General features: G+C 41.6%; 1 protein-coding gene across 1 annotated transcript in view; it reads left to right on the forward strand.

Annotated features, from left to right (window-relative positions):
• Window positions 1-13918, forward strand: part of NIBAN1 (niban apoptosis regulator 1) — a 147231-nt gene that overhangs the window by 110281 nt on the left and 23032 nt on the right. Inside the window, exon 6 of the mRNA XM_029935199.1 lies at window positions 9868-9983. Within this exon, the coding sequence (XP_029791059.1) occupies window positions 9868-9983 (116 nt within the window). The remainder of the gene's footprint in view (window positions 1-9867; window positions 9984-13918) is intronic.

The raw sequence follows: 13918 nt of genomic DNA on the forward strand, positions 1-13918 counted from the left end.
ATTTGTGTTTCCCTGATAATGAGTGATGTTGAGCATCGTTTCATGTGTCTGTAGGCCATTTGGATGTCCTCTTTGGAGAAGTGTCTGTTTATGTCTTCTGCCCATTTCTTCACTGGGTTATTTGTTTTGTGGGTGTGAAGTTTGATGAGTTCCTTACACCATACACAAAAATTAACTCAAACTGGCTCAAGGACCTGTTTATTTATTTTTGAAAGCGAGAGAGAGAGGCAGAGTATGAGCAGGAGAGGAGCAAAGGGAGAGAGAGGGAGACACAGAGTCTGAATCAGGCTCCAGGCTCCAAGCTGTCAGCACAGAGCCTGATACGGGGATTGAAACTCACAAACCATGGGAACATGACCTGAGCAAAAGTCAGACACTTAACCGACTGAGCCACTCAGGCTTCCCTAAAGTCCCCAGTTTTTAAAAAATGATCTGGTCCCTGAGATCCTGAGGACTAAGTTCTATATGGCCCCTCCAGACCTAGGGAGGAAGCCATTCAATTAACCAGGCCTACCTTCCTCTTCAGAGCAGGCAGTGCGACTCCAGGACACCTTGACTGCCATCCCTATTTCTTAGGGAGGGAATGGAGCATGGGTCAGTGTAGTTTTTTTAGGTCTTTGGGAAAAGGTTACTATTAAGGAAACAGACATTTTAGCCTAGACAAAAGCAGTTACAACTTCTGCTGTAGTTAGATGTTTTAAATGAGGTCAGGCCCTTTTTGAAGTCTGTATAGGACTAGGAACTTACTTCCTGTTTGTTATTTTTACTCTCATCTGATGACCCAATGAAATGAGTTATGTATTTATATGACCTTGGGTAATGACTTCAGCTTCTTTGATTTTGAGTTTTTCCATTTGCTACCTAGGCATGATTACATCTGGCTTACCTGTCTCATGATATAGCTGTGAGACTCAAATGAGATGTAAACTGTAAGAACTTCTGACAAGTGCAAGCTGGATGCTATTGTTAATCACTGGTAATGACGATGAGTGGAAAATCCCCAGATAGCAGCAGCAGACGGTGCTACACTCTGTGGGTGTGTCAGGCTAGGACATGATGAAGTGATGCCAGTTAATGCCAGTGATTTGTTCCCTAAAGCAAGCCTGGCCAAGTCCTTCCCCGTCTGCTTTACGTGTAGAAAGCGTGCTCCCACGGACGTGGGTAAGACGATGCACGGTGTTTTGAGCTCATAAGACAAAGGTCATCCATAGACTCAGTCAGGAAGAATTTCCCTGATGTTTTTGTGTGCTGCAGTGACAATTATAATAGGACCCATGTGTAAACAAATCATCTCCAGGAATAAGAGAAAGTGTCATCAAAAACAAAGGACAAGTCTGTGGCTAGAGGAGCATCTTCCTTATTTATTTGAAAACTCAAGCTTGCTTTAAATTGTGTCCAGGCTGTGTGGTCAGGCTTTGCCTGCAGGGAGTAAGCCACACAACTCCCCACCAGGACAGCAATATGCACGTGACCCAGTTTCTGCGGTCTGAGCTGAAAGATGACCCAAGCATGTCACTGCCTCAACTGCTTGTAAACATTACATAGTGACGTCTTCCTAAAATTCACATTTTAAAGAGGATATTAAATCATTTGCATTTTTTTTGCGTAAGTTTTAGGGTACAATTATTTGTTTTCCTACTGAGGTCATTTCAGCAGTATGTCCATGAATAGTTACTAGGATATTGGGAGACCATTCTGCACTTGCTGTCTTAGAATATGAATCTCCCCCATTTAAAGACATACATGTTTGTCCTGGGCAGATAGGAAATGATTACCATGTTACTGTTATCCTGGCCCAACTCTGCTCAGGTATCTAAGGCTCATAGGGTGACAGATAAACTCTTTCAGGCCCATGGAAAGCATGTGCAGTGAACACAGCTTCAGGACACAGAGTGTCTTCATGGTATTCAGATGGAAGCAAATATTCTCTCCTCCCTTATCACGATTTTGATGACCCCATCCTTTTTGGAAGAGATAGGAGTGTGGGTCATTTTTGAATGCAAACTACAGAGAAACCTCCTGTCCTCTTGGAACTTACCGTTTAGGGAAGTCATATTTCAAATGATTACACTAATAAGCATGAAATTATAATTATTGTAAGTGCTTTGGTGAGGAGGCACGTGGCGTGATGAGAGTGTATAACAGGGATTTGAGCACGTCTGTACACCTTCTACAAGGCAGCTCAGTCCACATGGAGCACTTCCTCTTGAGGGAGAATTTTGACACCCAACTGGAGCCTGCCTCATTCTAAGATACATCTAAGTGTTAGAAATTTGTTCCCTATTTCAGTCAAAATCTGCCACACTGTGCTTTGGACCGTGCAGTCCTGGCTCTAGTATCTGAATCTACGTGGAACAAGGCCAGTGCTCTTTTACGTTGCAGATCTTCACGTAGATGAAGATTTCTCTCCTCACGGCTTTTTCTTTCCAAGTCTGTGGGATTCCTCATTTATTTGGTCTTCTTCAGAGGCACCCCACTTTAAAAAAAAATGTTTGTAAAATATTCTGCTTCTCAGCATGACCTAGAAGTGTGTAATGGTAATTTCATAGGAGCATATTCTCAGAATCCATCTACGACTGTCCTTGCTCTGGTTATGCTCCCCATTCCCATGGCCCAGCCTCACCTGCTCTGTGTACAACTGCATCACATCACTGACTTGCACTGCAATCATAGTTAAGTTAAACCCTGGGCCTGTCTATCTTGTCTTTTTAAGTGATTGAAAATGTTTTAAAGGCAGTGCCCTCAAGATTTTCCTCTAGGACGTCAGCCCTTTAACCAGCAGCCATCCTGAGGTTGTTGAGTCAATTATGTTTGTGGGCATTATCAACCAGTCTAAATATCTTCAGTGTGTCAATCTAACGCATATAAAGCTTTAAGAATTGCCTTGTTAGAACCTAGATGCAGGATGTCTCCAACACCCTTCTAATCTGCCAACATAGTCTGTCTTTCTGAAGGAAATGGGCTAGTCTGTCTTCACTTGTTCTAGTAATCACCACTTCCTTTTCTCTGTTGACAAACAATCTTTTAATATTTATTGACATATCAAGAATTCATGAGATGCACTACTTTTAATCAAATGGGGCATGCAGCCTCTTCCTATGTGGTTAAAAACTTCTATCAAAACAATATCTTCACTAGAACACCTTTCCTCTATCTGTTTGAGAAGCCATTTATATCCTCAAAGTGAGTTCTTGTATCTTTGTATTTTCACCTAGCGCAACACCATTATAACTCATCCTCAGGTGTCTGAATCTGCCTGGAGTGCACAGTTTTTCCTGGCTTATTCCTCTTCTCTTCTTGGCAGGTCTGTATCCATTAAGATTTGGTCAGCAGATGAATATTTTAGTCTAGTAGTTTATAAAATACAATTCAGGGACTTCTAAGTAATCTTGGGGTGAGTGCTCATAAGAGCATTTATAACGTGGCAATAAGTATTTGCTCAGGTTGGTCATGAATACATTTCTTAAATAAAATAAAAACTTTTATTACCATTTCATTAGAAAGGACCCCATTCATTTTTAATTCAAGCATGGGGGGCTTTCTTTTTTTCTGTTTTTAATAACGTCACATTCTGTCCGGCCCTCAGTCTGCTCTCTTGTTAATCCAGTGCTTTGGACTACATGATCCTATGGTATATTAAATTCTAGAATTGTATGGTTCTAAGCCCTGGTAAGGAAGGGAAATTTAAAGTAATTTAAAAATTAAATCACAATATACACACATGTGCAAGCATACATACATGTACATGTGCATACATGTCAAACTGGTGAGATCACATCACTATCAATTTCCTGATTGTGATAATATGCTATGGTTCTGGAAGATATTCCTGTTAGGAGAAATGGGGTAAAGAGTATACTGGATATCTCTGTTTTATTTCTTTTAAGAACATGTGACTCTACAATTACCTCAAAATAAAGAGTTTTAAAAAATTAAACCATAGAGTGTTATAACAGCTTAGCTTAAATAAATTATTCAACCTTCCTGAAGTCAGTTTCTTTGTCAGCCTTAAAGTGGGATTACCAAGGGGCACCTGGGTGGCTCAGTTGGTTAAGCGTCTGACCTCAGCTCAAGTCATGATCTCACGGTTCCTGAGTCTGAGCCCCACATCCTGCTTGGGATCCTCTGTCTCTCCCTCTCTCTCTGCCCTTCACCAGTTCACGAGCTCTTTCTCAAAAATAAACACTTAAAAAATTAAAAAGTGGGAATTCTAATCCTTACCTAATAGGATTGCTGGAAGGATTTATGAGATAGTGTGTATAAACATTGACTCATACTTCTACTGAGAGTTTTCAATAAATGTTGGTTACTTTCCACTGTGCTTCTTCTCCTTTGTTCTAGAGAAGAAACTAGGGCAAACAGACTTTCTGTAGCTCACCCAGAAAAGACGACATATGACCTGAAGCTGAAGACGATGTAGAAGTATACATTGGTGAGATGAACCCCATCGCAGTGTAGTGAGTAATGCAGTTACATAACTTTTACAGATCACCAGGCAGATCAGCTAACATGGCTTGGCGCAGTGAACCGATAAAATAAAATAACAGCACAGCTTCCAAACCCAGCCTGAGTCAGGGAGTCCCGACACAGCAGCCAGAGTCAAAATCCAGAATGACTGCGTAGGCCTTAGAGCTTTGGTGTTTCAGTTGACTCAGACATGCTGTAAATCTGTGTTGGGGAAAAAAAAAGTTGGCCCCCTGAATAAGTCTTCCCAAGGGGCCTAGAGAAGCTTTCTATTCCTTGCAGAATCCTTAATCATGTCTCCCAAATACGAGTTTTCCATGCAACTGCACAAATGAGAAATAGGGAGAGACTAAGGAGAATAGACATGTCTTGGTCCTGAGGATGTGAGAGTTGAATGAATGGCCAAGTTGTGTCTCCCACATGTCTTCTGAAATGTTTAGAATTTCCCAGGGATCTACCCTTGCCCCTGATCTGATGAATGTTTTTATCAGTGAGTTGGATAGAAACACAGAAAGTAAACTCACCAAATATTTGAATGATACAGAGGTGAAATGGAGTTTGGGAACAATTATAATTTTTAAATGATTTTAGCAGGCTGTGGGGCACTGAGTTAATCACAGTAAGTTGTGGTTTATTGGAGGTACTGTTAAAACCTGTACTTCAAACTCAAAAGCAGAAGTACAGGCTAGGAAAGGATTAAATTGACAAGGATTTTATACGAAAAAGTTGTAAGGTTTTATGTGACTGTAAGAAAGGTGTGATGTGTTTGTATTTTAAAAAGGAAATCAGGGACCAAAAAAAAAAAAAAGGAAAAGGGAAAGTAATCTTTCTACTTTACATAATTTGCACAAGTTGAAATATACTCAGTGGGTTGTATTTTGAGTATGGGCCAAATTTAAGAAAGATATTGATTAAATAGAATTGGTTTCTAAGGGAAGGAAAGACAAAGTAAGGCTGAGTTTAAAAGATCTCAAAACTATATTGTTTAAAGAACAGTTGAGGGAAAATAAGGATATTCATCTATTCTTTTCAAGTTGCCATACAGAAGAGGAGTAAACTTGTCTATTTTGCTCTGAAAAGTAGAAACAGGATTGATGAGAGTTCATGGAAACAGATTTTGGCTCAATAAAAGGAAAATTTTTCAAATAATTAGAGCAGTTACGTGACTATTTCACTAAATTGTGAGTTTCCTGTCACTGGAAATATTCAGGCTGAGGCCAGATGAGTGTCTGGGATTCTGAAGGCTTCTAGCCTTGAATGAGAGCTTAGGGTAGGTGACCTTTAAGACCACTTTCAGCTCCCTTACTCTGTGATTTAAGTAAGCATGAATGCCAAGGCCGCTTATGACATGCCAGAGCTACTTTTTCAACTCTTGGCTCTGATTCTGACCAGCTGTGTGACCTTCAGCTAAGAAATTAACCATTTTTTGTTCCCGTTTCCTCAGCCATAAAATGAGGGATCTGGGTTTAATATCGAAGTTCTCTGCATCTTCATAATCACAGCATGTTGGAGCTGATACCTGCCATTTTTCTAAGTCACCTTACACAGAGAATACTTAACAGCCAAAAGCCATTGTTGATTCTGGGGACCATTTGACTAAACTCTCAGTTGCTTGTTGGCAGGAGAGTGGATGATTGTGATCCTGGGATTTGTTCTCATGAGATCTATGGCAGGAAGCTGATCAAATAACTGATAATCCGGTTTCTCCCAAACACCTGTATATTCTGGCCGAGTTCAGCGGTCCCTTTGCAAACAACTTAGAAGAAATGAAGGTCACATCACTATTGCAATACAGTTCTGTCTCTTACAAAGCAAACCTTTGTTCTTCATTTCCTTAATGACCTGGCAGTTGCTATTGAGCTTGGCTTACAATAATATGAACCAATATCCATAAAACAGCTTACTGTGTGACAGATACTATCCTAAAAGTTTTATATAAATTAATTTACTTAATCAGTTTATAACCTGAAAATCTAATGATGAATCAGTAGATGAGATCCTTGTTTCCCCTAGAGACAAGGAGTAGTTAAAATCCAGTTTAAATCCATCCTCATGGTAGAGAGTCCAGAATTCAGATCCCTGCCCTCATTCTTTCAGGCTTCATTGCTGGTGTTCAATTACAATAATTTCCTGTGTGGTTCATTTGATTACTAACCCTTTTCTTCTCTGCCTGGATGAGGTGTTTCGTTTGCCACTACTATATTCCAGCTCTTTTTCCTCTTGGACTTCTCTCTGACTCCCACATCATTGTCTCCAAATTCCATTTCTTCAGTAACTTTTTCTAAAAGTTTTTGAAAACACAACTATAGTGGGAATGCCATAGTTTGCTTTGGAGTAACAGAAGGTAGGAGTAGGATTTCAAATATCTCCTTTGGTTGCTGAGGTTAGTGGGGGAGGAAATAAGTAAATTTATGCTTTTTGTGAGGACGTGAAGAATTTGAAACCTTATTCCGAGGCTCTCAGGTCTGGTAGTACTCACTTCATCCAAGTACCACATTTTCTTCCATGTCTTTGTTTCCTGACATTGGAAATGAAAACAGCTGTTAAAAATAAGATTTCATGAGTCAATCTTGCATCTCAATGTAGCAATTACAGTTTCCATCTCTGTTGGTTAAGTCCCTCCCAGTGTACTGAGCTCCGTATCACAGCCCCCTTGTTGTCAATTTTATACCAAGACTTTAATTTGTGTTTTCCAGACCTCAAAGACTAAACACTAAATCATTTGCCAAACCAGAAAGAAATAACAAGGAAGAAAATGCTTCAGTTTAAAAATTTGATTCTCAGACATGCTCTTTTTCTGATTTAGAGCTTCAGCAGAACTCTGTGTCAGTATTAGAAATGTCAGTTACTGTTCCACATTTTTTAAGCTGGAAATTCTGGGATTTCTGGTATCCTCACTGTGGAGAATTTTGCTTGAACTCTTATACATTTTTTTTAAATTTTTAAGTGTTTATTTTTGAGAGAGAGAGAGAGAGAAGAGGGTGGTGTTGGGAGGGATAGGGCAGGGGGAGGGACAGCAAAAGAAGGGGGAGGGATCCAAAGTGGGCCATGAGATCATGACCCTAGCCGAAGTTGGACACTTAACCAACTGAGCCACCCAGGCATCCCTGCTTGAAAATCTTATCAAGGCTAGCCTTGAATTGTATTTTCCCTTTTCCAAGTTCCTGAGGCTTATGACCTCCTAAATCAATCTCAATATAGTCACCTACAGCCTCGTAATTGATTGTCACCTTCTGGAGCACATTGATCCTTTTCTAGTTTGGCCTCATCCCTCTTAGCAACCATTCATTCCTTGACTGAGTAATCCCATTGTCTGAAGCTCTGAATGTCCCCAGTGAATCAGCTGCCTGAACTGACCAATATAATTTGCCCTATAAATGCGGATCATTTGCTGTTAGCAAGAGAGATTCACGTCCTATAGGAGAAGCTGGAGGCAAGAGACTTGGGCCTTTCAGTCACTTCATTTTACCTTATTTCCCCTTTCTAAGATTTGATTTATTTATTGTTAGTTTTTTTTATAACATTCATCCCCCTGCAAGATTTTTATAATTCTGTTATCATTGTGTCCTCCAAGAGCTAGTTTTGTGCGTTGAAAATTGCCACAGTCAGTTGGGCTGCTATGACAAAAATACTGCAGGTCCAAGATCGAAGCACCGGCAGGTCCAGTGTTTGGTGAGAGAGTCAGCAGCGAGGGAAGCGTTATCTTCATATAAAGGCACCAATCCCATCATGATAAGGACAGTGATTCCAACATACCCTTGTGACCTGATTACTTCACAAAGGCTCTATCTGCAAACATCATACTGGGGAGTAGGGTTCCAACATATGAGTTCTGGGGGACACAAACACTCAGCCCCTGGCAGAAAGTTTTGCATGCATGGTGTGATTTGTGGAATTCTGGGAAGGCTGTTGAGCCCCTGATCCCTTAACCACACTTAAAATCCTGCATTAAACATTACCTCTCAGATATAATGCCTTTTAAACTCTAACATGTTTGGAAGGGCAAAGCTGTAAAACTAATATGTGAGGTAGTCTAGCATAGTGCTGGCATGGTATGGTGTCATCTGACTGGGATCAGAATGCCTGAGTTCACACACTTACTAGCTGCATGACCTTAGGCAATTAATTAATCTTTCTGGGCTTTTGGAGTATCTATATAGTTAACAAGATAATAACACCCACTTCACAGCCCTTTGGGGTTTTTTTTTTTCTTAAAAAAATTTTTTTAATGTCTTAGACTTATTTTTAAGAGACAGAGAGACAGTGTGAACAGGGGAGGGTCAGAGAGAGAGGGAGACACAGAATCTGAAGCAGGCTCCAGGCTCTGAGCTAGCTGTCAGCACAGAGCCCGATGCGGAGCTCAAACCCACGAAACGTGAGATCCTGACCTGAGCTGAAGCTGGCACTTAATCGACTGAGCCACCCAGGCGCCCCTGTTGTTTTGTTTTTAATTCTCTTCACCAAAGAGGACATCCAGATGGCCTACAGACACATAAAACGAGAGAAGGAGACACAGAATCCAAAGCAGGCTCCAGGCTCTGAGCTGTCAGCACAGAGCCAGACGCTGGGCTCAAACCAATGAACTGTGAGATTATGACCTGAGACGAAGTCAGCCACTGAACCAACTGAGCCACCCAGGTGCCCCTAGTTTTTATTTTTGAGAGAGAGAGAGAGAGAGAGAGAGCGCGAGCGTGCGCACACAAGAAGGGGGAGAGCAGAGAGGGAGACACAGAATTGGAAGCAGACTCCAGACTCTTAGCTGTCAGCACAGAGCCTGATGCGGGGCTCAAACTCATGAATGCAAGATCATGACCTGAGCCGAAGTCAGATGCTCAACCGACTGGCACCTTGTCACCTCACAGGTTTTTGTAAGGTTTTAGTAAAATATGTAACATGCTTAGAAGAACAGTATCTTGCTATATAAAATGTTAGAAACTGTCATCCTTTATTTGCATAAATCAGCATTTTTGATACCAACTCACAAAGAAATCGGAGTTTTGTTCAGGGAACTGGGAGGGGATACTGTGGATAGCCGAGGCCCTGTTAAGGAATGGTTTGCCTTAGTGAGGTGCTACAGTTGGAGGCACAGAGCCAGCAGGTGCTTAGGTGCCCGAGGGAAGCATTTATAAGAGAGATAAACAAACGGGGCTAGATCTGCTTCTAGTTCTAACCAGTATGCCCAGTAACTGATAGAATTAGTCAGTTGCTATGGTGAGCAAGCAGTGTGACACACATCTACAGATGAACTTTGAATTCAAGACCCACTTAATTTTTCTGTGTCTTGTAATTCTATCCCTTGTAACATTCAGGTAATGTTAGGTCTCTGAACCATTACACTTGAAGAACCATGGTAAAATGTAGAAGTATTTTTCTTTTCTAAGTGCCCTTGCCTCTTTCTTTTAGATTACATGAAGCAGACAACATTTGAAGCCCAAGCCTTTCTAGAAGCTGTGCAGTTCTTCCGGCAGGAGACGGGACACTATGGCTCATGGGAAATGATCATTGGGGATGAAGTCCAGGTAACATGGGCTCAGAATGTTGGGTTCTCTTCTTTGTGTGTAGGAGGTCAGGGTCATACTAAATAATCACACACACAAAAATGAAAGATGTGGTTCTGGACATGAATAGACACTTCTCCAACGAGGACATCCAGATGGCCAACAGACACATGAAACGATGCTCAGCAGCACTCATCATCAGGGAAGTACAAATCAAAACCACACTGAGATACCACCTCACACTGGTCAGAGTCGCTAAAATGAACAAATCAAAAGACTATAGATGCTGGCAAGGATGTGGAGAAACGGGCACCCTCCTACACTGTTGGTGGCAATGTAAACTGGTGCAGCCGCTCTGGAAAACAGTGTGGAGGTTCCTCAAAAAACTATCCATAGAACTCCCCTATGACCCAGCAATAGCACTGCTGGGGATCTACCCAAGGGATACAGAAGTGCTGATGCAGAGGGGCACATGGACCCCAATGTTCATAGCAGCAATGTCAACAATAGCCAAAACATGGAAAGAGCCTAAATGTCCATCACCTGATGAATGGATCAAGAAGATGTGGTATATATACACAATGGAGTATTACATGGCAATGAGAAAGAATGAAATCTGGCCATTTGTAGCAAAGTAGATAGACCCTGAGGGTGTCATGCTAAGTGAAATAAGTCAGGCAGAGAAGGACAGATACCATGTTTTCACTCATAGGTCTAACAGGAGAAACCTAACAGGGGACCATGGTAAGGGGAAAGGGGGGGAAAGAGTTAGGGAGAGGGAGTGAGGCAAATCATGAGACTATTGAAGACTGAAAACAAACTGAGGGCTGAAGAGGGAGGGGGGAAAGGGAAGGGGAGTGATGGTCATGGAGAGGGGCACTTATGGGGAAGAGCACTGGATGTTATATGGAGACCAACTTGGTAATAAACCATTAAAAAAAAAGAAAGAAGAAAGATGTGGTTCCGAAGGCCATTTCTCTCATTGTCTAGAAGCATTGGTCGAGTCTATTGGACACCATCTCCAAACACCTCCAGACTAGACACAAAACAGAGCAGTTTAAAAACAGGGCAACTGCAACAAGGAGCTGCTTCCATTCTTTTCTGTTCTTTTCCATACGGAGCATTATTCTTTCAACTGACCTCATGCTTCCAGACCATAATGCAACACGAGCAGTGTGGCAGTTCAAAATGTGTGATGGGGGCTCAGGTCAGCCGACTTGGATTAAATCTTGCCAAGTTATTTAACCTCTTTTAGTCTCAGGTTACTCCTCGACAAAAAAGAGTAACCATACAGTTTGCCCTGCAGGTACTGAGCATTAAGTGAGATGTTCTTGGAAAACTATTTGGCATGCACTTATCTTTATTTATTGAATAATTTATAAATGAGGTCAAGGAAATACATTTTAAAAGCATTTAGACAATTTTCTTTGTGTTTTACTTACCTCTTCTCGTTTTCTAGTGCCTATAGTCTAATATAGTTTTCCTATGACCTTGATTAAATTCCAGTCATGGGCTAAGCATGTCCATTGACCTCGTACCAGGGACGCTGTTACAAATCTCCAAGGAAACTGGGTCCATGAGGACCTCAATCACATAGCTGATTTAGCCAGGAAGAGGAGACTGGGAATGGCATTATTTAATTAGAGGCACAAGGGTCCAACAACGCTATTCTTTAATTTCCCGTCATTTCCCTGAGTGCCTCTTTTGGGGGCCAGTGAAATTTGTTATTAGGAGACAGTATTTGGAAGAGACCAGATGGGACCTTGCCTCCGTTAGGTCATTAAACATCTGAAGCCGAAAACATTTGATCACGATGATGAAGCTGTTCTTTATTGTTTAACCATATGACTCACAGTCTTCTTTCCCACCCACCCCCGCTTTGGTGGATTCTAAACTCATTTATTTCTTAGCCTCAGACTTATTCCAGAACTTTAGCTAATTCCTGGTTTCCGATATTTGGAGGAAGCACATGCTTTCATCAGTCTGAGAGGATTGAGGACTATCTGTACTTACACCATAAAGAAAAATGAAACCAAAAGGGGAGGCTGAAACATTTGATGCTGATTAGCCTGCCACATAAACCAGCATTCAGTAGATATACCAGTATTAAAATGCCTTTGTGTAATACTTCTTAATGTTCAAATCCTAATTGTGTGTTCATTTTATCGATCTCATCAGGCTATTAATATTTCCATTCTGTAAGTGAGAAAAACAAGGGAGGCGGATAGCAGTGAAGTGACTTGTCCCGTTTTATTCATTCAATGGCTATTGAGCCACACTGTATGCCAGGCACTGTGCTGGGTGCTGGTGACCCAGAGATAGGCAGGACAGGATGGTCCCTGCTCTGTGCAGCTGGTAGTTTCATGGTCCCGTGCTAAGTAGACAGATAGCAAAGGAAATGATGGCTTCTGATTCCTGGTCTGGTGAAAGATCAGCACCAACCATGGGGCTATACCAAATTCAACATTTAGTTAATTCCTCAAGTTTAGCTATGCTATTTGCTTAACCTTTTCATTTAGAATCTCATGTCAGTTCACTTTCTTTCATGATGCCATTGAAAGCAGGTACTTAATGAATCCTTTCTTTGGATGCAATCTTTGCACTGACTTTCTGTTTCTTGCTTTGGGTTGATTTGTGCTAAGTGCTAGAAGGTGCAAGAGAAGTAAATGACTCATCCCTTGGCCTTGCGGTGAGGTAAGACATACCTAGAAACATCCTGAGAACGAGGCCGCCTTAGAAGTGTATGTGGGTAGACATATGTGGGTCTGCACATATATGGACATCACAAAGCATCAGTAGCCAGCAGTGATAGGAAGGTGCTAATCCTGCAGTATAAAAAATACCATAAGTAGGAAAGCAGAACAACACAAAACAAAAACAGAGAGGAGATCAGTCAAAGCTGGAGTTATCAAGTGACCCAATAATAAATTTTGCTCCCCCAGGAATCTGAGTATCTATGGTGAAATTAGACTGATAAAATGTGCGCTCCAGAAAGGCATTTCAAGGATTGTTTGTCCAAAACCCTCCAGGTGAAAGAATGTTCAGAGAGGTTAGCAGAAGACACAGCACCAGTCTGTGACAGAAACCCATCTTGAGCCAAGTCAGGCTGTCCTTCGAGAGGCTGGTGAAAGGAAATGGGCTCTGAAGCCTTCCTATCTGGGGCCTAGCGGGGGTCCGCTTCACCATAACCTCACATATGAAGCCCAAGCGGTGTTAGGAAACAGAGGTCAGGGGCCCAGAGAAGCTACCAAGTAGTTAAAGAAAATGGCATGATGTAACTGAGTTTGAGAATATGACATCCTCTGTTTAATTTCTTTTTTTAGTGTTTATTTAGTTTTGAGAGAGAGCAGAAGAAGGGCGGAGAAAGAGGGAAACACAGAATCTGAAGCAGGCTCCAGGCTGGAGCTCAAACCCACAAACTGCAAGATCATGACCTGAGCTGAAGTCAGATGCTTAACCAACTGAGCCACCCAGGTGCCCCTGACATCTTCTGTTCATTTTATTATTATTATTTTTAATATAATTTATTGTGCTCCTATGCCTCAGCACTTCTTTATCCCTTGGGTAAATCCCTAGCAGTGCTATTGCTGGGTCATAGGGGAGTTCTATCGATAGTTTTTTGAGGAGTCTCCACACTGTTTTCCAGAGCGGCTGCACCAGTTTACATTGCCACCAACAGTGTAGGAGGGTGCCTGTCTCTCCACACCCTCGCCAGCATCTATAGTCTTTTGACTTGTTCATTTTAGCGACTCTGACCGGTGTGAGGTGGTATCTCAGTGCCAAATCATGGAGAGAGCCTAAATGTCCATCAACTGATGAATGGATCAAGAAGATGTGGTATATATACACAATGGAGTACTGTATGGCAATGAGAAAGAATGATATATGGCCATTTGTAGGAAAGTGGATGGACCTTGAGGGTGTCATGCTAAGCGAAATAAGTCAAGCAGAGAAGG

This window comes from Suricata suricatta, chromosome 3, assembly GCF_006229205.1.
Source record: "Suricata suricatta isolate VVHF042 chromosome 3, meerkat_22Aug2017_6uvM2_HiC, whole genome shotgun sequence".
Taxonomy (NCBI): Eukaryota; Metazoa; Chordata; class Mammalia; order Carnivora; family Herpestidae; genus Suricata; species Suricata suricatta.